General features: G+C 36.8%; 3 protein-coding genes across 15 annotated transcripts in view; 2 read left to right on the top strand and 1 right to left on the bottom strand.

The window, feature by feature from the left end:
- Nucleotides 1-9,641, bottom strand: part of ttyh1 (tweety family member 1) — a 38,747-nt gene extending 29,106 nt beyond the window's left edge. For 7 of the 13 annotated variants that reach the window (XM_077209709.1, XM_077209706.1, XM_077209711.1 and 4 more), the window contains exon 1: nucleotides 1,904-2,643. Coding sequence is in view for 5 of the 13 variants with exons in the window: in XM_077209713.1 (XP_077065828.1) it covers nucleotides 4,112-5,121; nucleotides 6,101-6,269; nucleotides 6,356-6,513; nucleotides 6,605-6,735; nucleotides 6,950-7,040; nucleotides 8,469-8,526 (1,617 nt within the window). In the remaining 8 variants the exon portion in view is untranslated. Of the gene's footprint in view, nucleotides 1-1,903; nucleotides 2,644-3,673; nucleotides 5,122-6,100; nucleotides 6,270-6,355; nucleotides 6,514-6,604; nucleotides 6,736-6,898; nucleotides 7,041-8,468; nucleotides 8,551-8,641 lie in introns of those variants that run through there. The other 6 variants (XM_077209713.1, XM_077209716.1, XM_077209712.1 and 3 more) reach the window with 6 other exon arrangements.
- Nucleotides 9,572-18,362, top strand: flcn (folliculin). The gene is made up of 12 exons (XM_077209721.1): nucleotides 9,572-10,136; nucleotides 10,946-11,146; nucleotides 11,234-11,380; nucleotides 11,460-11,681; nucleotides 11,794-11,960; nucleotides 12,777-12,868; nucleotides 13,278-13,441; nucleotides 13,532-13,645; nucleotides 13,825-13,948; nucleotides 14,536-14,661; nucleotides 15,574-15,676; nucleotides 16,924-18,362. The coding sequence occupies exons 2-12, from the start codon at nucleotides 10,946-10,948 to the stop codon at nucleotides 17,129-17,131; spliced, it is 1,668 nt and encodes a 555-aa protein (XP_077065836.1). The 5' UTR covers nucleotides 9,572-10,136; the 3' UTR covers nucleotides 17,132-18,362.
- Nucleotides 18,363-19,236: 874 nt separating this feature from the next.
- Nucleotides 19,237-22,340, top strand: LOC143719236 (uncharacterized). Its single transcript, XM_077209729.1, has 5 exons — nucleotides 19,237-19,583; nucleotides 19,756-19,868; nucleotides 20,052-20,120; nucleotides 20,940-21,071; nucleotides 21,243-22,340. The coding sequence occupies exons 1-5, from the start codon at nucleotides 19,571-19,573 to the stop codon at nucleotides 21,594-21,596; spliced, it is 681 nt and encodes a 226-aa protein (XP_077065844.1). The 5' UTR covers nucleotides 19,237-19,570; the 3' UTR covers nucleotides 21,597-22,340.
- Nucleotides 22,341-22,520: the final 180 nt, after the last annotated feature.

The raw sequence follows: 22,520 nt of genomic DNA, 5'->3' as shown, positions 1-22,520 counted from the left end.
AGTTTTTATGCATTGCTACAAAACTCACTACCGTGCCTTTTGCACCACCTCTTGTCCTGCATTGTTTGGACAAACAGCTGACCCTGCCCCAGTTGTCTTAGATCTTTTGGTTAACAGAAACCTTCCAAAAATAATGTCTGTCAAATGTGTCATATCTGAACACTTAATCCCATCTAAACAGTTCACATCTCACATCAATAAATTAACTAGAAACTGCAGCCATCACAAATATTCTTAACAAAAGTGTCTGATGTGTTTCTGTTCATAATGATTCCTGTAGGCTATTCATTTACTCTTAGAGAAGACTACCAGCATGCAGTGGGTCAAGACAATAAGCTGGTGAATTCTGGTATATGGTTGGTACAGCATTATCACAAGTGTCTTCTTCTCAAATGCATATGTGAATAAAAGCCAAATTAAAGTGAAACGGTGTTATGGAACGGTTAAACACGCAGACTGTGACTCAGACTGGTACGCTAGCACATCTGAACATGATGCATTCTGTCAGTTTGTTATAGGATGGCTCGCATTGCATAACGCAAGGGAAAAAATGTGAGTTTGGAAATGGAGCAAGGAAGAACAATTTTGTGCAGAACAATAGAGGGACAAAACATCTTCCATCTTCCTATTCATTCTTTTATAATCTGGATTGAATAATGCTTAACATCAATCGGTCATTCTTTAGCTTCACTCTAATAAACCACAACAGAAGTATGCTAAATAAAAAACTAAAATGGTTTTCAGGATTAATAATGATGGTTTGTCATCCAAAGCAAGCTATTTTAAGCTCACTGAAAAGTCATTCGATTTGTTGGAATTGCCATTTCATGATACTATGAGGAAGCATTCATTTTTGGCTTAGCTCTATGACATTTCATGAGCAATAAACCATAAAAAAATGACGTTTTAACATAGAGACATGAGTATGACAATGATATGTGTGTATCCTAAAAATGGTCCCATGTCTTTGAAATATTTTTCCAAAAAAATTTTAATAACAGTAGGGTTTCAAAATTCTGAATATATGCACTTCCCTGAATATTTTTTGCCAGTGTCGTTAATTTAGTAGTCTGATTTAATAAAGAATGAATGAACTGATCATTGGTCACTAAGACTGAACTATGCTATTAATAAATAAATAAAAGCATTTTAATTACTTATAACTCCGTGAATATCCAAAGCCTGTAATGTCTCTTGAAAGCAATAGCCTAAATCTGAAATAATTGACAATAAAAGGCCAATGATGAGGGTATGATATAGTTTGTCACACCCCATTAATATTTAAAAACGCTATTATAGTACTATGTTGAAATAATTACTTAATATTGTGTTTTTATACACATCTGATAATTACATATATTCTTTTTCTGCTTTAGTGGACATTTTTTAGTGCCGCTCTGGCTCAGAACAAAAAGATGGCCCAAAGGAGGGTCCAAAGGAAGTTCATAAAGGTCACTGCAGGCCATTGTTTGTGTTTGTATCCACTTGTGTTTAGTGTCAATAACTAAAGGAGCGTATTATGAAGGTATTTGTAAATATACAACAATCCACACACAACAGAACTGATCCTAATCAAATAGATATTGATGAAACCTTCAAAATGACCAGAAACAAAATAGGCCAGAAGTGATTGATTGCACTTATGTGAGTTGACCCGGTGCGAGAGACCAATCGATCTCTCTCTGACTGACTTTACTTGTTTATGGCAATCATATTCAACCACGATAGCGCTTTGTCTGGGCGCCAAGACACATTACATGGATCTTTTGTTTGAATGGACTCATGATTCCCTCGAATAATAAATTAACTGTCATCCATTTTCGCAAAGACCAATTGACACGGCAAATGAACCTCACAGCAGGCTATAAAATTTTATATCGCACATTTAAAAAGGGTTGCCCACCTTAATTTGCAGCAGTCTAATGTGATGCTTCCACGTCTCTCACGCTCGTGTGATTTAGTTTGCTATTAGATGCTATTACTGAGACAGCTGACCGTTAAAACGGTTTGCATCCTGAGTGATGAGATCGGTTGTATTGGGCTTCAAGAGAAAACTACAGTCTAGTTCCAGTGTGCGCCCAGTCTTTGTGTTCGCTGATAGATGGGAAACAGGTCTTCAGAGATATCGAGGCGAGAATCCCTGTGGGATGTTTTAAGAGAGAGGGATGAATCCTTCAAATCCGTCGGTTTCACTCTCTTTATTAGAAATCCGCTGAGAACTTGAATCACTGTCCACAGTCGCGCGAAAAGACGCCCAGAGTCATAAAAAAACTTTAAAAATGAATTGTTTTCTGTCGGGATTCGCGTTCAAACAATCCACAACTATGTCGTCGATGTCGATTCCACAGAAAATAAATGTTCAGTCTGCAGAAGTAGTAAATCCATAACATCCAGGGCAAATGAAATCCATTCAGTGTGTTTGCTTAAAATACTAGCTAACTATGTCTATTAAAAAATAGGCTAAATATTTTGGGTGGGAAATGGTGTATTTATTTTAATTGTCCCATTTTAAAACTCAATACAGTCTAATTTTAGTAAGTAAATGACCAAAGAAAATGGTGTGGTCCTGAGGGTCCCAATGATCAGGACTGAACTTGGCTCTCTCTCTCACTCTCTGTATGAGTGAGTGTGTGTGTGTGTGTGTGTGTGGGGGGGGGATGTTTGTGTGCAAGAGACAAAAGGGGATGGAGGGATTTACACATGTACCGTCTTTAGAGTGCACAACAACTCATAAAGACAGAGAGTAAAATAAAGGTGATTGATTGTGAGAAAACCACCTCATGTACTCCGAGGATCTTTTGTCAAATTAGAGTGAAAAAATGACAATAATGGTTTTACAAATGTAATCCGTTCAGTTTAGCACAAACTCCCAGGGAATTCCCGAAAATGCTTATGATTATTTACCAGAAACTAAGTAGGTGATGGGTGGTGAAAAAAAGGGTTGAAGGGATGCTAGACTCTCGGTGGCCCCAGAGGTTTAACCGAGACAGCTAGGATTTAAAAAATACAATAAAAACAACAGATCGAGCGAGGGATGGAGAGATGGGTATTTGTGTGACAAGGGAGTATGGGGGGGGGGGGGGGGGGGGGGGGGGTATGTGAATGGATGAGAGAGGGAGGGTGGCGTTGGTTTTTCTGTGTCACTGAAAGAGAAAGCGAGTGAAGATGGGGGAAGGGTGCTATATAGAGAAGCACAAAAGGGAGGGATGGAGAGACTGCACAAGCATTCATATATGTGGGCATGTATCCAGGAGAAAAGAGAAAATTATGATATGTATGCAAGACAGAGCTGCTACTGTAACACACGCATACATGCAAGAACAAATATTAATAAAATGTGTGATTTTAGGGGTTTTGTCTCAGTTTGGGCATACTAGGTCTCAGGACATTCCAGGGGCTAAATGTTCAGCTGTTCTGAGTTGTTTATTTGATCTTGAATAATTGAGAGCTTATGCTATAAAAACATAGCTGAAATACATGGTGTATTACTTATTTATATGCAGTCCACTTTACACACTCGCCCTCACGTCCAATTCCATAAGTCATCCAAAAATAAGTCCCTTAGCAACATTTTGCAATGAATGACCGAACAGGACGTGAAGAAATAGTATCAGGTGAATGCTGTATGTCTTTACCTAAGCGAGGGTTAAGAAATGCACACACAAACCTCAAGTAAGAGAAGACTTCGTTATATTTGTACAGAAAAAAAAAAAGAAAAAAATCCGTTTCAAATTCAAGTGTCAAAGCTATTCAGTTCTTTGGCTATTCAATTCAACTTAGCTTCTGAATTGAAATATGACTACTGCACATAAAACAAGATATCAAAAGATTACTAAATATAAAGAACTTTCAATGTCGTTAATGCTTGTGTTGTCGAAATTTGATTTGAGTTTGTGAAAAAAGAATATAAAGAATAGTGTCTGCTTTTCTCACTGCAACAGAGATCAGTTAGAAATTATTGCAAACATATTTTTAAAATGCTCAAATTCTCAAAAACTATTAGATTTAAAATATTTAGTCATGCTGTAGGAAACATGTTTGTCTAAAATACATGTTTAAAATACATCAAGTATTTGATGTAGTTATTTAATAACCATCATCTCTGACACATTTACACATTGGGCAGCTGCACATCACATACGACCTGATAGAAACCGTCCTCTGTGTTTGTGTGACCATTCACACAAAGATAGAGTTTATTTACTTCAAGCTTGCCGAAATTCACGTCTTTGGCCAGTTTTACAGCCCCGATCCCTTCAAACATCTTGTCCGTCATGGGTCTCCTCACTTTGGCCAGGGTGAGATGGTATGAAGGGCATCGGGAATGGCGGTGAAGCCAGCCCTTCTCCTGGAAGGCTTCTTGGAGAGGGGAATTCAGGCTCTGGACATCTGACAGGGGTTGTGGGGTCACATGGAGAACAGTCCCATTAAAGTGCCTTAGTTTTAGGGGGAAAGACACAGATATAGGGGGTTTGTGGGACTTTCTGACAGTGCTACGCAGGAGCTCGGCAGCAGCGCTGACTTCCTCTGGGCTATTGAGAACAAGCAGAGAGAGAGTGATGTGTAAAGTTTCCGGGGTCACCCATAGCGGCTCTGACTGAGGAAGGTGGGAGAGAACCTTCCTCTGAATGCGCTGGAAGGCCAGGAGAGCAGCGGGAGAGTCCACACGGAAGCAGATGAAGTGAGTGGGTCTGCGTGGTGGTGGACGTCTCGGCTGTGGTTGTGGCTGAACGAATGATACCGGCTCTGGTTCTGGAGCCCTCACTCTATCCCAGCTCTCCTTCCATTCTTCCACTGTTTCAGCCGGTTCTTCTTTCGGAGTGATGGATAGCTCCTCTGCCAAATGATTCAAACTGAGATCTACAGTAGCCGCCATCTTTTTGTTTTCTGGTGCAGATTCTTGTTGCAATGGTACAATGTCATCACTGGTTCCTTCCTCTGCATTTTCGGTTAATGAGTGATCTATGGCATCTTCCAGCTCTTGTTTATCGTTTGTTGTTGTAATTGTAGTTACAACCTCAACCTCATCCTGTTCTTCAGATAAGTCAGTTGCTTGCTCTAGGTCATTTGAAACATCTGCTGTGTTGGTGGTCTCTTCATGTTGTCCAGTATCAGGTGTGCCTGAGAATTGAATAATTCCAATATATTACGATTAAGTGGAAAGATGCCAGTTTTTTGTCCTATTCTTATTAAAAATCACATGGTTTTAATTTCTGTATTGAAATATCTGCATTTGGATATATTTGTGAAGGCATATCATGATGAAGAAAAAAAATATTCTTGAAAAGAAAACCTTATTGAGTAGTTTAATCATTATTATTACTGTTATTATTTATTTAATTTTTTTATTGTGTCACTGCTTATTAATATTTGAAAAAAGTTTGTCTGCGATGTTTTGTTAATAATATAAGTATTGTAATTGAACGTGTACCAGGCCAGTTATTGCAGCCATGATTCCACTCATAAAAAGTCATGTGGTGTTATAAAAAAAACACATGGTCGAACAGTCTTTACATTGAAACCTTTCTTGAAAATGGTATTAAAGTTATTCATAACCATAAGAAACTGACATGAATACAAAGACATATCTAAGAGCTTAGCACACATGTTTTAAACTGGATTTTTTAATAACTGGACTTTATTTTGATTGTGGACATTCTTATATGGCATTGACCCAGTAACCAACTGCTGGACAATACAGAACAAAATACTGGTGGATATGGATTTCTGAAGTTCTAATGCGCATGGACGACTTTAACTGACACTTCGTGACATTTTACTGCAACCGTCTACTGAAGGAGAATAGCTGATTTGCCGTAGTCATTAATGCGTGACAGATTAGATAATTAAATGTTATATTTTATGGTTATGTGGCATTTAAATTGTATCTGTATATCATTTAATTCCAAAAGCAATCCTTCTGTTGCTGGTTTTATGACTTTTTTGTACTTTGTCAAATAACTAAATGATCCGTTACGCCATCCTCTTTATTGTTGCTTAGTGATTTATGTGTTCTTTGGCTACGGCAGTTAACAGTTTACTTCTATTCGCCGTTGCCATTCCCTCAGCAGCTGTTGCTACAGTCCCTACTGTCGCTCACCTTGCTGCTGATCCTCACCGACAAAAGGGGGCAAAATAGTCTGCCCAGTGGAGCCGAACACCCTGTCAGTGCGACTGTCTCTATCCCACAACCGCTGGCCTTTGTAGGTGAAGTACTGGATCCTATGACGAGGGAGAGCTAACTCCTCAGAGAAGTCACAGTCACACACCTAAAGAGGAACAAATGAGTGTTAGGGCTGCTTGTGACCATACATGACACATGATAGTGAACCACATTAGTACTGATTATACACACCTGAGTGTCCCATGAGAAGTCAGAGAATGGGCGTTCCAGCACCCCAAGGAAGCGGTCGAGGTGACCAACTACAAAATCAGCTGGGTCCACTGAGGCGTCCCATATAATTCTGGAGATGACATCATCGGCTGTACGCATGCGTGGCTTCTTCTTACACCCTGAGTCAGAAAGGCATCTATTTGTAATAATGAAGAGTGAATTTGGAAGGTAAAGTGTGTCTGCACTTCATCACTAAATCTATCATCCCACCTTCCTTCTCAGTTTTTATATGCTGCTTTTCAGCATTCATCTTTTTTCCATTTTTCTGGCTCTTGCTTTGCTTTTCTGTGATGGTTGTATCATCTTCCTCTGAGTGTGTGCTTTGAGGGACGTCAAGCATGCTGTGAAGTCAGGAAAGAGCAATGCATTATTTATCCACTAAGCTTCAATGAGTATGCCCAACATCTATCAAATTTGACATCTTTTACGGCAGCTACAAGAGGACAACTGCTGTACACCAACTGCAGTTTAAATGAAAACATACAGATAACAAAGCATGTCTACCATAAGGTAGTTCGCTAGTTGCATCTCTACCATCCAGAGTGATTGACAGACCTGTGAGACAGTCGACATCTGTCTCCGAAATGACATCTGCCCAAGAGGAAGTGCTGGCAAATGTTTCGGCTAGTTTCTTGCTTCATCTCATCTGGTATGAAGGGAAATGGAAAAAAAGGTTCAGTAAAATCATTCACACAGCAAAGTGAATATACAGCAGTATGATATGAATACATTCATGCACCAACTGATAACACAAGATAAGGTTAATCTATAACTATTTGGACAATAGAAGTTAAGTTCTCCCAGAACAGTTAAGGTAGATAGGATGTAGTGGTTTGTGAAGATGTAAATGTGGGTTTCAGTGCAGCATGTTTGAACTCGTGAGTCGTGTCTTCAACTCCACCCACCACATACACTTTTACTTTTACACACCTGTTGTGGCAAAATAAACAGACACACTACAGTTCGAAAGTTGGGTGTCAGTAAGATTTTTTTTTAAAGAAAGAAAGAAAGAAATTAATTAATACTTTTATTCGGCAAGGACCAATTAAAATGATCAAAAGAGACAGTAAATACTTTTAAAATGTTAGAAAATATTTGTTTCTATTTCAAATAAATGCTGGTCCCTTTGAACTTTCTTGTCATCAAAAATATCCTGGAAGTCCTTTGTATTACAGTTTCCACAAAAATATTAATCAGCAGAACTGTTTTCAACACTGATAATATTAAGAAATGTTTCTTGACCAGCAAATCAACATATTAGAATGATTTCAGAAGGATCATGTGACACTGAAGACTGGAGTTATGATGCTGAAAAATCAGTTTGTCGTCACAGGAATTATTAGGAATTATTTTAAATTGTAATAATATTTCACAAAATTACAGTTTTTACCTTATTTTTTATCAAATAAGTGCAGCCTTTGTGAACGTAAGAGATTTCTTTCAAAAAAACAATGATCTTAAAACCCCCAAACTTTTGAACGGAATTCTCTGTACAACATTTTACCTGATAGGTTGGTAGTGCTACAGACTACGAAGTAAAACAATGGGTGCCTTAACAGAAACACAGCACAATTGTCCCATTTGAAAGCTTTTGGACCAGGAGGTTTTAACTGAAAATAGCACAATAATAGCGTGTCCCTGTAAGTGCTCTTAAGACTTGTGGTGTAGAAGCAGACCTCTCTTTGTAAAAATTTATATTCTCTACTCTCCACTTAAAGTAAGCCTACAGCAATTTTGTTCAAAACAAACCTATACTTGGCGAGAAATTATGAATAAATTAAAAAGGCTTTTCACTGCCATCTTCAGGTCATTTGTATTGTAGCCTCCACCTCTTTAGTGTATTTGTTATAGGCGGTGATCTAAAAGTTGTATTATTAAAGTAGATCAATTTGTAATTTTCAGCTCATTTTGAAGAAATATATTTTTTAAACTAGTAAAAACGACAAGAAATGAAATAGTTTACCAGCACTACAAATCATAAAATGCTAAATACAACCTTTAGTGGTTTTTGTATTTTATCAACTTAATTTTCCGATGACTACAGTGAAGTGTAAATAAATGTAACATGTCTTACCTATGATGAACTGTCTGTCAGAATCCTCTGTGAGGTTTTTCTCTTCCTCAAACTCCATATTTGACAGCTTCAACAGAGGTTCCTTAAAAAGGGTAGGCTATATTACATTAACAGTCATTTAGAAAGCAACCTAAGACAAAAAATATTTTTTGTCGGTAAGACAAAAAAAAAACATTATGTATAAAATCTTTTTGGCATAATGAAGAGCATGATCATCCTACCTCAAGTCACAAAGAGTAAGACTAACAAGGTTCGAAGTCGACTGGTTGGTGTTAATGTTGACCTGTACATGATGACATCATCTGGTAATGAATCATATTCTTGCATGAATGTTTTAACCAAATACATTACACACCAAAACAATGTTTGTTGACTGAACGTACTGTTTTATTGTTGGTTCTAACATTCACTGTACATTTTATAATGTAGTTCTTTATTATTTTCAAGTCTTACTATGCTGCTAGGGCAATGTCCACAAACACCACTTCCGGTTTCAGGTCTTGGGTATTGTAGTTTTCGCCTAAAGCATTATTAATGGGATTTCCGACTCATTTCCGCGAATCGATTCTTTCGAACACTTTGTTCATACAAACCTCAAATCCATAATAAATACTCAATTTTCCAATAGATATGCCAGCACATACTACAACGGTGTATTCGTGTTTCAGATGTTTTATTAATAATAAATGTATTGTCATTTAATGTATCCCAGGTCAGTCTATTGCAGCCATGATTCCACTCATAAAAAAAACATTAAATGCAATTTGCATTTACAATGAACAATACTAATTTACATAGGATGTAAATTTAGGATCTGAACTTTTTTTTTTGTTTTGCATATTTTGGAGTTGTTAAAGGGATGGTTCACCCAAAAATGAAAATCATGTCATCATTTACTCAGTTTCAAGTTGTTCTAATGGATTTCGTTCTAAAGTTGTGTTGGGGCATCATTGACTTTATTGAAAACCCCCACAACTGTTAGGTTATTAGTAAAATTCAGAAAAACGAAGAATGTTACAAAGGTTTAGAACAACTTGAGGGGAGTAAATGATTACAGAATTTTCATTTTTGGGTGAACTCACCCTATGATTCATGAGTTTTTCATTCAGACCGGTTTTGTAAACGGGTTTAACTGAATCATCGAAAAGATCCGATTCCTCAGAAGATTCTTTCATTGACCAGGGATCTCAAAAGGCATTCAGCGGATTACGGAAGAGCCCATAATTAATTATATCACTTGAAATAAGAAACATTTACATGGCGCCATCATGTCCAAAATAAAACCGTATTCGTGGATTATTTGCCCTGTACCGATGATGACCATTGAGAGACAAGAGCAGCTGTGTGAGTCACGCACACGTTGTTGTGATCTTAGCGCGTGACTTCCCATCACATGACGCATAAGACTAAAAAAGGATGCACCTAACAATGTAAACACGATAAAACTAATTATTACGATCGCATTTCATCGACGATTTAGTAAACTGTACATCGGCGAGGATAGTTTGCCATTTATGTTGACTTGTAACAAATTACATTGTAAACAACATTGATAGCCATGCAAAACCTGTAGATAGTTGATATTGTCAGTGCTCCATTGCAATGTTGTGCTCTTGGTAGTTGACTGGCAGTACCAGTCGGCGCAAAAGCTCTACCCAGCTGATAAAGGTAAGGATCTTGTTTGTTTTATATATATATATATATATATATATATATATATATATATATATATATATATATATATATATATATATATATATTTATGTCACCATACTTCCCCAGTTGATCACAACACATACAATTTCCTGAAATGTTATGTTTAAATATGCAAATAAGGCATTATCTAATTAAAAATGCCCTCATTTGTAGAACAGAAATCTAAACATTGGATCTTGTTTCATTTTGTTGACACTTTTTACAGAGGATTTTAGATATCTTTTTATAACTTGTGGAAAAAAAATCACCATACTTTTAGGAATAAAATATTATATAAATAAGTATAATTTATATATGAACAAACCCTCTGTGAAAAACTTCAGAATATATATAGGAATAAAACAGGAAACTTGTTAGTGTTACTGATGTGGAGAATTCTGGCTAAGTGCATGAGGGAAAAAAATTAATTTTGAGAAAACAGCCTTTAAACATATGTATTTTTTTAAATCTACAGACATAAATAGAGAAAGTGTAGTAACATTTGGATGTTTTCCACTAGTCTGGAAGAAGATGTGATATGGAAGCAAAGTCTCAAAATGTATAATGGTTTTGCCTGTACAGTTGATAAGATTTATGTTTACTTTCATAGTCATTGGCATCACTGTTAAGTCCCTTTAAGATTATGCATTAAATATCTGTTGTGGTTTATAAACATCTAAAACCCAACCTCATTCTATCAAAATCAAAATATTAAAAAAAAAATATATATATATATATTGATGATATTGCATATTCTCATATAACCTTTTGATTCCCTCCAGATGAACGCTTTAGTTGCCCTTTGCCACTTCTGTGAACTCCATGGCCCTCGGACGCTATTCTGTACTGAGGCCGTCCACCCTCCATCCCCATCTCCTGGTTCAGCCATTCCTGGTGACAGGGACCGAGAGGGGGACAGAGAGGGCGAAGGTCTCACCATGAGAGCCAACAGCTCTGCCACACAAAGAGCAGACATGTGTGAAGTGAGAAAGTATTCTTGTCACAGCCCAAATACACTCAAAAATGTTTTTCTCTCTAATATCGTATAATATCTGTCTTTCTCTCACCAGGGCTGTCGCTCCCTTCCTGCATCTCACCCAGGCTTTGTGAGTGTGGACAGTGAGACAGGAATCCGCTATTTGAGCCATCAACATCCACGCCAGCCACAGCTCTTCAGTGTGGTGCGACAGGCGTGTGTGCGCAGCCTCAGCTGTGAGGTATGTATATGCTTTTTTGCATCAATGAATTAAAAAAAATGCATATATGAGATACTTTTTATATCATCTGCTTTTGCAGGTTTGTCCTGGTCGAGAGGGGCCTATCTTCTTTGGAGACGAACAGCATGGATTTGTTTTTTCTCACACGTTTTTCATCAAAGACAGCCTGGCACGGGGCTTCCAGCGCTGGTACAGCATTGTCGTGGTAGCTATGGACAGGATCTACCTCATCAACTCCTGGCCATTCCTGTTGCGCCACCTGCGGCTAACCATTCAGAGTCTACAGAACACAGCTCTTAAGGTACTGGACTGCAGACCCACTTTAGTACCGTGATTGATGGAGTGCCTCTTGGAGTGATGAGTTGCTTGCAGTGTTGAAAATACAATATTTTGCTCTGTTTGTTATCCTGCAGGTGTTTGACAGTGAGCAGTGTGTGTGTCCTCAGAGGTCTGTGCGAATGAACAGTGCCTTCTCTCCGGCAGTGTTCCCCCACCAGCGCAGCGGAAACGCAGCCCGCTCACTCACATCTCTAACCCAGCACCAAAACCTGTGGGCTAGTCTGCACTCCTCATTCAGCTGGTTTGTAAAACTAATCTTGAATAGTTTTGACTTTATAACTCATATTGTGACTTTGTCTCACAATTTTTGACTTCAGATCTCAAAAATTTGACTTTAGATCTCATAATTGCACCTTTTTCTCATAATTGTCACCTTATGTCTCACAATTGTGACTTTCTATTTCAAAATAGTGACTTAATTTCACATAATTGTGACTTATCGCACAATTTCAGCTTTATTTCTTACTAATGTAACTTTATATTTCACAATGACAACTGTATTACTCATAATTGCACATTTGTCTCACAATTGTGCCAATTTCTCACAATTGTAAATATATCTCACAATTACAAATTTATTTCTCATAACTGAGACTCACAATTGTGACTATTTCTCATAATTGTTACTTTATATCTCACAATTGTGACTTTATAGCTCACTATTCTAACTTTATTTCTCCTAATTGCCTTTTTATTTCTTCCAATTGTGACTTTATATCTCAATATTACAACTTTATTTCTTATAATTACAACTTTATTTCTTATTATAGTGACTTTATAACTCAAATTGCTACTTTATATCTCACAATGTGACATTATTTATTTCTTATTTTACACTTTATTTCACAGCACTGTTAGAGGTATCATTCATGTACCTGGAACAAACATTTAGGGTTAGGAGTTTGGTAAGATCCCTAACCCTAAATGTGTATGAGCAATATTAATAGTGATGCTTTCCTTAGCAAACACCACAGCAAACACACATACAATTTAAACCTCTCTATTTTGTATTTTTAAATCATAATAATTCCTCTTACTTTAATTATCTGTACTATAGGTTGCTGAAAGCTTGTGGCAGTCGGTTGACTGAGAAGCTTTTAGAAGGAGCACCAACAGAAGACACACTCGTTCTCATTGAAAGACAAACTGGTAAAATTAATACACAGAGTAAAATAATTCTTTAAAAAAAAACATTAAAGGAATAAAGATTTGAAAATGTGATCAAATGTTATGTTTCTGTTATGTAAATGGCTGAACTGATTTTTTTAAAAATCATGGGATACTATTGATTCCGTAGGAATATTTTAATTAGAGTGTCTGCGAACAAATTGATTTTTAAAACAAATTGATTTTTGAACTGTTAACTGGGTGTCTGGCCCAGATTTTCATTTTCCAACATTCTGATCCAGAGACTGACAAACAAACACCCCTGAAGAGATTGTTCAACTTATCTTTTATAGTCAGAATGATAGCAATGACTCTGCATAACCTAAGGTTATACTGTAGACTTAAGCTTTAAAAAAGGTTCACCGCAACATTCTGTACAATTCTTCCACAGAGCAAGAGGAAGAGATGAGTGGCTGGGATGGTGCTGAAGGGGGCGGATCTAACTCACAGGCCAGCCAATCAAAGAGTGTACAGGCTAAAGACTTTCAATTTGATGATGGAAGACAAGAGGACCTTATTGGGCCCAAGTTCAAATCATTGAGACATTTAAGACAGGCAAATAAATGTTTACTCTGTTACCAACATCAGTTTGAAAAATATATATAAATATTAAATTTGACTATGTTATTTTGGATTAATTGGCAGGTCATGGGTACCACAGATTTCAGACAACTGACATGGCACGTTCTCATGGGAAACCAAGTCATATGGAGAGGTGCAGACGCTGGTCTTATCCAGTCAGCTTTTAATGTGCTAAAGGTTAGCTAAATACCTATTTCCATCACACTAATCAAGTGATTCCAGGTCTTCACCATAAAGCACATCTGTGTTATATTTATACACAACCAGGCAAAAGTCTGGACACCCTTGACTGAAGACAATGTTTCTTATGATCTTAAAAAGCGTATCCTGAATTCAGTTTTCTGACCATTTCACAGGCATTGCTTCCAGTTGGCTGTGTCCGAGCAGTTCCGTACAGTCCTCACTATGAGGAAGCATATCGATGCAACTTCCTTGGCCTTAGCCCAGATGTACCCATCCCAGCCCATGTCAGCTCTTCAGGTACTGTACTGTAAAATAATCTACTGTTTATTTTCTCTTTCACTGTAAACCCTCTTTTGTATATTTAGCTTGACACAGCTAGTTTGTTTAACTTTTGTATGTCTACACCACATTAAAAGACACTTAAGATCCAAGCCTTAAAGGGATTTGAGCCCCATTAACCTATTGTATTCTGATTTTATCTTTAGAGTGCTGCCGTAGCTAAGATTCCTTTGGGTCAAACATACACAAACAGTAACACTATGCATATGTGACACTGAGAAATGGCAGCAGTGCTCTCGTAATCTTTATCTATCATTTCAGGGGAACATAATGTTTTTATAACATGATTGTATTTTATTTTAATCAAGACAAACACACATGGATGTAGCAGAGGCCTCAAACAAAGTGTTTTGGTGTTTTCTTTGTCGGAATGTGATTTACATCATGTTTCTCAACTTCTGTGTGACTGTTTTCTTACTAAACATAGTGAAATTGTTTTATAACTCAGTGTCAGGTTCATCTCAAAGTTCAACACTCATTGAGAATCCTAATGGTGTAACCCCTTTCCCTCTTTCTCTCTCTCTCTCTCTCAATCTGTCTTCCAGAGTTTTCTGTGCTGGTGGATGTACTTAACGTTGAGCGCGGTTGTGTAAATCCTGTCTCGGATGATGACATACTCTCACTTTACCAGTTCAACATTAGCAGTGCCAACGCACAACCAACGGATAAAGGTAAACGCATGGGCACATGTAGTATTGCCACAGTCTTTAAAGATGTATAGTCTTTAAAGGGGCGGGGCGGGGTGGCCGAGGACTTTAGCGCCTTTCAGACAGAACGCGGAATGCGCGGCGCTGCGCTATGAAATCCATTCATTTCAAGGACTTCCAAAGATACATAACAGCTAGTCTACAAGTGTATGCACTATACAGGATCCACCCTATTATACTTTATCAACACTAATTGATAAGTCAAACAGCAAACAGCCATCCACAAATAGTCTATAAATAGGCTGTCCATGAGTTCACTTGAACGAGGGTTAAATTACTCGTCAGGCTACAGAAGAATACCATAATTCCTCCGTTCATTAAGGCCTAACACATCGAGAGTCACGCAGAACTATAACATCCCAGCCACAACACATAATTGAGAATAACATACCTTACCTTACCACTGAATGGATTTCAAGGACTTTGCGTGCAGATCAATGGCCTCCAAAGTTTATATTTTTTCTACGAATCTTTGAGTTACCATGTACTAAACATGATTGGAATTTGCACCGCAGCGCCACCACACCTTGATGCTCATGACAAGAATAGCATAGTTATCTTTATTGAGGTGCATGCATGAATTATGCATCATGCATCATGCATGAATTAATTATATTTTTGCTATTTTACAAATAATACTCCACGATGATCACATTACACAAATAAAACTTTGACAATATTTTTTGAGACCACCCAAAATTTCACGAATCACGTTTTCAGGGGAGCCCATTTCTTATTAAGGGGAGCCTAGCTTTCCCGTAGTTCGCAACCTGTGTATACCCCTATTCAAACAGACACACTATTTATTGTATTTTGCACTTGTACTGAGTGAATTCATTTATAATGTGGCTTCCTCATGGTTTTTCTTTTTCTTAGGTCCAACTCTCTTGAATAAGATCGAAGTGGCTCTTTCTAATGAGAATCTGTCGGTGGAGGTGGTCTCTCTCTGCCTCCTCTGTCTGAAAGAGGAGTGGATGAAGTAAATTAGCATTTTTTATTTAGATTTATACAACCACCATTTCTTTTAAATATATCACTTTAGAAACATGACAGTCTTTACTCCAAACACAATATATCCAAAATTTCCCCTAATATATCCAAAATACTTGCTCAAGAGTTGCTTTTCATTTTGATTTATATTATTTTGTCTAATTTATTACATTTGTTTATTTATATATATATATATATATATATATATATATATATATATATATATATATATATATATATATATATATATATAAACACACTTTAGTCAACATATATACATACATACACAGTAGTCAACATTTGAAGTGGATCAAAAAAGTTAATCAAAGTTGTCCTAAGACAAGAAAAGGTATTATTCAAAATTCATGTAAAACTTTGATGAAAGGTTTTGATCCACTTCAAATGTTCACTAATGTATATATCGTTCAAATGTTTGTATCAGTAAGATTTTATAAGAAGTCTCTTATGCTCACCCAGGCTGAATTTATCTTATCAAAAATACAGTAAAACAGTAATATTGTGAAATATCCTTACAATAACTGTTTTTTATATTAATATATTTTAAAATGTAATTTATTTCTGTGAATTTTCAGCATCATTACTCCAGTCTTCAGGGTCAAATGATCCTTCAGAAATCGTTCTAATATACAGATTTTCTGCTCAAGAAACATTTCTTATTATCAAGTTTGAAAACACATGCTACTTAATATTTTTGAGGAAAGCGAGATTATTTTATCAAGATCCTTAGAGGAATAGAAATAAACAGCATTTATTTGAAATAGAAATCTTTACTGCCACTTTTGATTAATTTAATGCTTCCTTGCTGAATAAAAGTATTAATTTCTTTCAAACTTTTGAATGACATATAAAATGAAAACTACAGTTTAAAGATTTAGGACCATTGTTACGTAATTTTTGGTTGGTAAAATTAATGAATAATTAAAAATAGCTTATACTACAGTGAATGACCGGTTACCAAAAATATACTTGCATTTGTGGAATGTGCCATTATATTTATTTGAGACAATTTAGAAAAGTCATGTAGCATTCACAAAGTGAAATATTCAGCCTTTTTCCTGTAATTCTCTTTTCCCCCCCTCTCTCTCTCTCTTATTCACTTACTCCCTTCTTACCAATTTCCTCTTTGTCCTGTTTTTGTCTTGTCTGTTTATTGTTCCCTTGCTAACCTCCTGTGCTTCCTCTCACCACATGCTCTTCTTTTTCTCTCTGTTTCAGCAAAGTAAAAGTGTTGTTTAAGTTCTCCAAGGTGGATGGCAGAGGTAAAGAGGACACTCAAAAGGTTTTAGCCCTGCTCGGGGCCACGGGGCCCGGGGAAGAGGACAATGTGCGTCTTCTTAAGTTTTGGATGACAGGACTCAGCAAGCTCTACAAGAGCCATCTGATGACTGCAGTCAGAGGTGGAGAAAGAACTCTGAGCCAGTGAGAGAGAGAAAGGGGACAATAGACTCATTGCTAGAGTTAGATGAAAGGAATGTGTGGGTGCGTGTTTGTGTGTCAATTACGGGAAAAAGGGGCCAAGCCTGAGAATGTGTTTTTCTGCATGGTACAGAGAGAAAGTAAAAGCTACCATAGTGATTGAAACCTAAAAAACTTTTACTTAAGGCATGTGCATTTAAATGGAATGTTTTTTTACCGTCATGACTAGACATGTCCATTTTCTGTCTTTTTCACTGTATCTAATATAGCACATGGTCCACTGACTTCATGGGAACTAGGCAGAGTATCAGTTGACATAATGCTGTTTTATGTCCATTATAATTCACGTCATCATCACATATCTCTGTTCATCTGACATGTCTGAGAGAAAATGTCTGTTTCATCAGCAATTTTATTTATCCTTATTTGTTAACTTATTTTAAATAAATGGATTTTAAACTCACACATGCTAAAAAAAACTCTGTATGCTGCTTGTAAATCTTGTAAAATGCTACTTACATTTTTTTTTATTAAGTAATGTAATTAATTAGTGCAATGTGATTATTCCATTAGCTACTGACCACAATCGTGATCATCTTGTGGCGAAGAATTTTCACATTTCTTTTGGAACACAAAAGAAGATATTTTGATAAATGTCTCAATGTTTTTTCTCCCCATGCAAAACAAAAGAAGAAAAAAAAAGAGGTCCCGTGTTGTTTTGGACTCCACTGACTTCCATTGTATGGACAAAAATAGTTATTGACATTATTATTAACTATAAAAATAGTTAATAATAACATTATTAAACATGTATTCAAAATATCTTCTTTGGAAGGACATAATAGTAAATTATTACAGAATTTTCATTTGTGGGTGAACTGTCCGTTTAATTGCTGAGAGTTTCTGAAATATTTAGCAATCACCCTAAACCCATTACAGCTTTTACAACTTGTTTCAAAGTGCTACAAGACCTCAAGTTATGCAATAAACACTTCTAACATGTACCCCCACCATAAGCACCTCTTACATAAGGACATACTAGTGTTTCATGAGCCTAACTGAAAGGATCAGGTTATTTCCTCCTATATTAATGTACACCGTGCAGAGCAGAAGTTATATATCACTATACACACACACTGTCTATCACACACTATCTTGGGTGTGCAAAATCATTTTAGATTTAAAAATGTGTAACGAGTCTATCAATGCAGGTTAAATAAAAAATGAATTCAGTTAAATGTGGTGTGTAGGTGTGAATGTCACCCTGAAGAGGATTGCAAGAGACTCTTTCCTGTCTGCACAGGTTGATTGATGGCAAAGTAGGAATTGCTGGATCATTGCCACGATATCTATTACTCACAATCATACATTTATTTATTCCAGATGGTACAAGGCAAGCTTTACTTTGCATAAAACTTTCTCAATTTTATTTTTGTTTACTCATTACACTGTAACATTACTACATGAAAATAGATCACTATATCCCAACAGAGAAAATGTTTTTTCACTCATTAATTATGCACTAAGAACATCTCTTTCTTTGGTGCAATCTTTAATGTAACTGTATTTGAACTAAATGCACCACAAACTGACCGCTTAGTCTATATAAATGACGACATAGCTGAATCTTCTCATTTTATAGGCATCACATGCCGATGCCTGACAATGACTAATCTAGAACAGTATGAATTACTTAAACATGATCAAATATAACATCCTTTTATTGCAGATGTGAAAGTTTATGTGCTTAGTCATCATTTCACTTGATGAGTTGTGGGATAGAGAAAGCAACAGACATGGATAGGTCTAGTTGAGTGGGGAGGAGGGAAATTAAAAACAGACTGCCAGAGTGCATGACTGTGACTAAGCCCGGGAAAGACCGTGCATTGAGTACTGATAAAGAGAAGAAAAGAGGGGGAGTGCATGCTGTTTAATGAGGTAAAGGGGTGGGGAGCTTTAAAGAGAGCAGGGAGTGAGATTGAACCACCAGGAGTTTCACTTTCAGTGAGCAAACAGCCTCCACACAGTTTGCTCCAGTAGCCTACAACAACAGATCAAATATGCTGCTCACTAGCTTGCCACTTGAAAATAAAAGCCTCAAAACCAAGGGATTTATAAAGGAAGAAGGAAAATTAGCAGAGTAAAAGAAACAGGAAACTAAAATCTGACAGGAAATAGAGGAATATCTTGCTCTCCCCCTTGAAGACTTGGAAGTTTCCAAGTGACTGACTGGGATTGACCCAGGGAGGGACAGAACGCAGTGCAGCTGTCAATGAGGGATCGAGGAGAAAGTGCAGCAGTAAGAGGAAGAGGAGACGTTGGTTAGTAGACACTAGAAGAGGCTGAGACTGAGATTCTTCCATAACTTTCCTGCAACAATCTGTCGCGCAAAAGGACTTGGTTAAGAAGAACATGGGGAATATGGGCCGCATTGGCCGGTAGAAGCATGTCACCAACAGGTAACGTGATACGCGCGCAGCACTGACGAAGGTCCATCAATTGATGCGCGTATTAAAATGGTTGTATTATCAGACAGTGTGCATGGTGTTTGCGACACTAAAATGCGTAGTTGTTCTGATTTTTTTTTTACGGCTTTTAATGCTCTGAAACTTTGTTTAATTTGCCTTTCAGTGCTGTTACTTCTATCAATATTGACTGTTCAAGGAAGTGGGTGCAATGATTTTATGAAGACGACGATCAGAAATCTGCAGGACTCTATAAACATTGAAAGAACGAACGGATTCGTGAGTTTCGCCCTTTAAAAAACTGCTTATTGTTTATTAGAAAGTTCACAATCTCATTTATCTCTCCCGTGTCATTTTGCACTGACCTTATTGTTGTTCTGCGGTTTTGGTAACGTGTGAGAAGATCATGCAACCTAAAGTAAAGATCAAAGGATGTAAATTGACATTTTAAATGTGTTGCAGCCACAAGTGTTTCCGAAGAACTACGTCGTGTCCCACTATTTCAACGACAGCGCGCTGTGCAATGAGCCGGTAAGAATGACAGTTCTGTACGGGTCAGTGAAGTGACGCACAATTTTGATACATTGTATGCAGTTCAGTCACAGACAAACATTTAAATAAACCTGATAAACATTTTCTATTTTTCTGAAATAAAACTTTTTTTCTTTCTTTCTTTTTTTGTGCCATTTAATGTGGCCTACTATTAAAAATGTCCTGATGTAATTGTTGGGAGATTGTAAAACACACACACACACACACACACACACACACACACACACACACACACACACACACACACACACACACACACACACACACACATATATATATATATATATTCTATCATAATAAATAAATAAATACATAATTGAAAAAATAAAACCAAAAAAATTGGCATAGAATGGCATTATCTTTTATTATTTTCTTTAAAAATAGCAGTGAAGTAAACTTTTTGTTCAGGTCAGACTGAGTAACCATATTATATTCGTGATTACATTACATCTATATTACATTTTTAGTAATTTTGAGTCATTAAATTTAAATCTTTAGATGGATATGGCATATTTTCCCAAATGAAAGCAACAGGAATAGATAGATTACATTTCTAAGAACTTGTCACATGTTTTTAAAACTAAAACTTCTCCTGATTTACCATCTCAGCCGTCCTTATTTGTCATTAACCCATAAATGTTTACTATGATAGTCCTTATTTTTTGTTACAAAGATCCAATTTTGCTCTAAATTACGTGTGTGTGTGTGTGTGCGCGTGTTTGTGTGTGTGTGTGTGTGTGTGTGTGTGTGTGTGTGTGTGTGTGTGTGTGTGTGTGTTTGTTTGTGTGTGTGTTTTAGTGCTGTGTATTCAGTGCTGCTGTGTTCCTGTCAAATTCCTGGAGTCAGCTCTTCCAGCACCTCAGTAGAGTTCACCTCAAGTACAGGTTCATCAGTGAGCTGATTTACACGCTGGACAACATAGCAAAAGTGGTATATCATCATATACAATTATTTTTTCTAACAGACTTTGATCAAACCATACTTCTTGCTACTACACTGTTTTATCAGATGTTGTATCAGTAAGTTTTTCATTCTTTATTGTAGGCTTGACAGATTGAACATCTGTATATCATGTTCTCACCCGTATCTTTTTGTAAACAGAAATTCCCGGATCGTCCAGATCTTTCTGATTTCCCATCTGTTCAGTCATCGCCTGACGGACTTCTCTCCTTCACCTCATCCTTCTTCACACGATGGCTCGATTTGAATTGTGCTTTCGGAGAGCATAACTGCGTCTTCCCCACACCAAGTGAAGAGGATCAAGAAAATCCAAAGGAGGGAGAGAATGTGGAGAATCGTGAACCGGTGGATGAGCAACAGCCTGTGATAGAAGGAGAGACGGGTAAAATACAGCTCGACCGGGGTCCGACCAACAGCCATTCTAAGACACGTTGCACAGGTTTCACTCACTGGAGCTTATCTTTTCTATGGATAATATCAAGTCTGATCTGGTGAAAGTCAAGAAATCTGTTTTAAATATGCCACAAAACTTGGCCAGAAGAAGGCTTCACTTTGAAAGGACCGCTACTGTGTTGCCTTGATTTTAGTCAAGTTGGAATGCCAATTTTGTTTTACACTGATAAATAAAGCTTGGCATTTGCATGAGATTTCGAAGAAATGCTCTCTGGATAAATGTAGTTATGGATCAGTTCTGTTGGAGAAAAGGGATATTTTGGAAACCGAAACATGGCTAATATGAGGTTCTCTTTTATGTATGTGAATTATGTTTTTTTCTTCTGCATCATGTCTTTGCACTATTGTTTCTATCATTTATCCATTGTTTCTATTATCTTATACAGTGAATTGTGTGTTATCCAAGATAATTCAGGTAAAACCTGTTGACTGAATGTTTTAACATTGAATGTAGTGAAAAAGTAAAGAATAGATTAAGCCAAAAAGCTCCACTTATCGCTCAGTGTTCAAGAGCGAACAACTACACTCATGTCATGTAATACAGTAAATTCAAGCCATATTAAATACAACTGTAGCATTGGAACCACAGCACCTGCTACTTTCTGCAAAAGAAAAGATATTTACAAAAGGGTTACTCAAGTCATGTTTACAAGTATTATTGTCTTGCATAGAGAAGGTTACTACAAGCAATATTTTACTCAAATGAATTTAACATTTTTGGTGTACATGTGTTGTCTGTTTTTACATGTAGATTTTTATACATGAATAAAATCTTCTTAAGATTAATTCTGTGTTTGCCTGAACTGTCTATTTATTGCAGTTGTTTTTGAAAGAGACTCTTTTGTTTGTCAGAGTGTTTGTATGAGGACTTTCTAGTTGGAAGGAATTGCAGATGATGGCACAAACAACAAGACACCACAGAGACCTATTGTTCTAACAATTCTGCTGTATATTCCACAATATGGA

The sequence above is a fragment of the Siphateles boraxobius genome, unplaced genomic scaffold, assembly GCF_051911475.1.
Source record: "Siphateles boraxobius isolate OS27281-9 unplaced genomic scaffold, OSU_SipBor_1 12, whole genome shotgun sequence".
Lineage (NCBI taxonomy): Eukaryota > Metazoa > Chordata > Actinopteri > Cypriniformes > Leuciscidae > Siphateles > Siphateles boraxobius.
The sequence above is the reverse complement of the archived record's forward strand: the minus strand, read 5'-3'. Positions and strand labels throughout refer to the sequence as shown.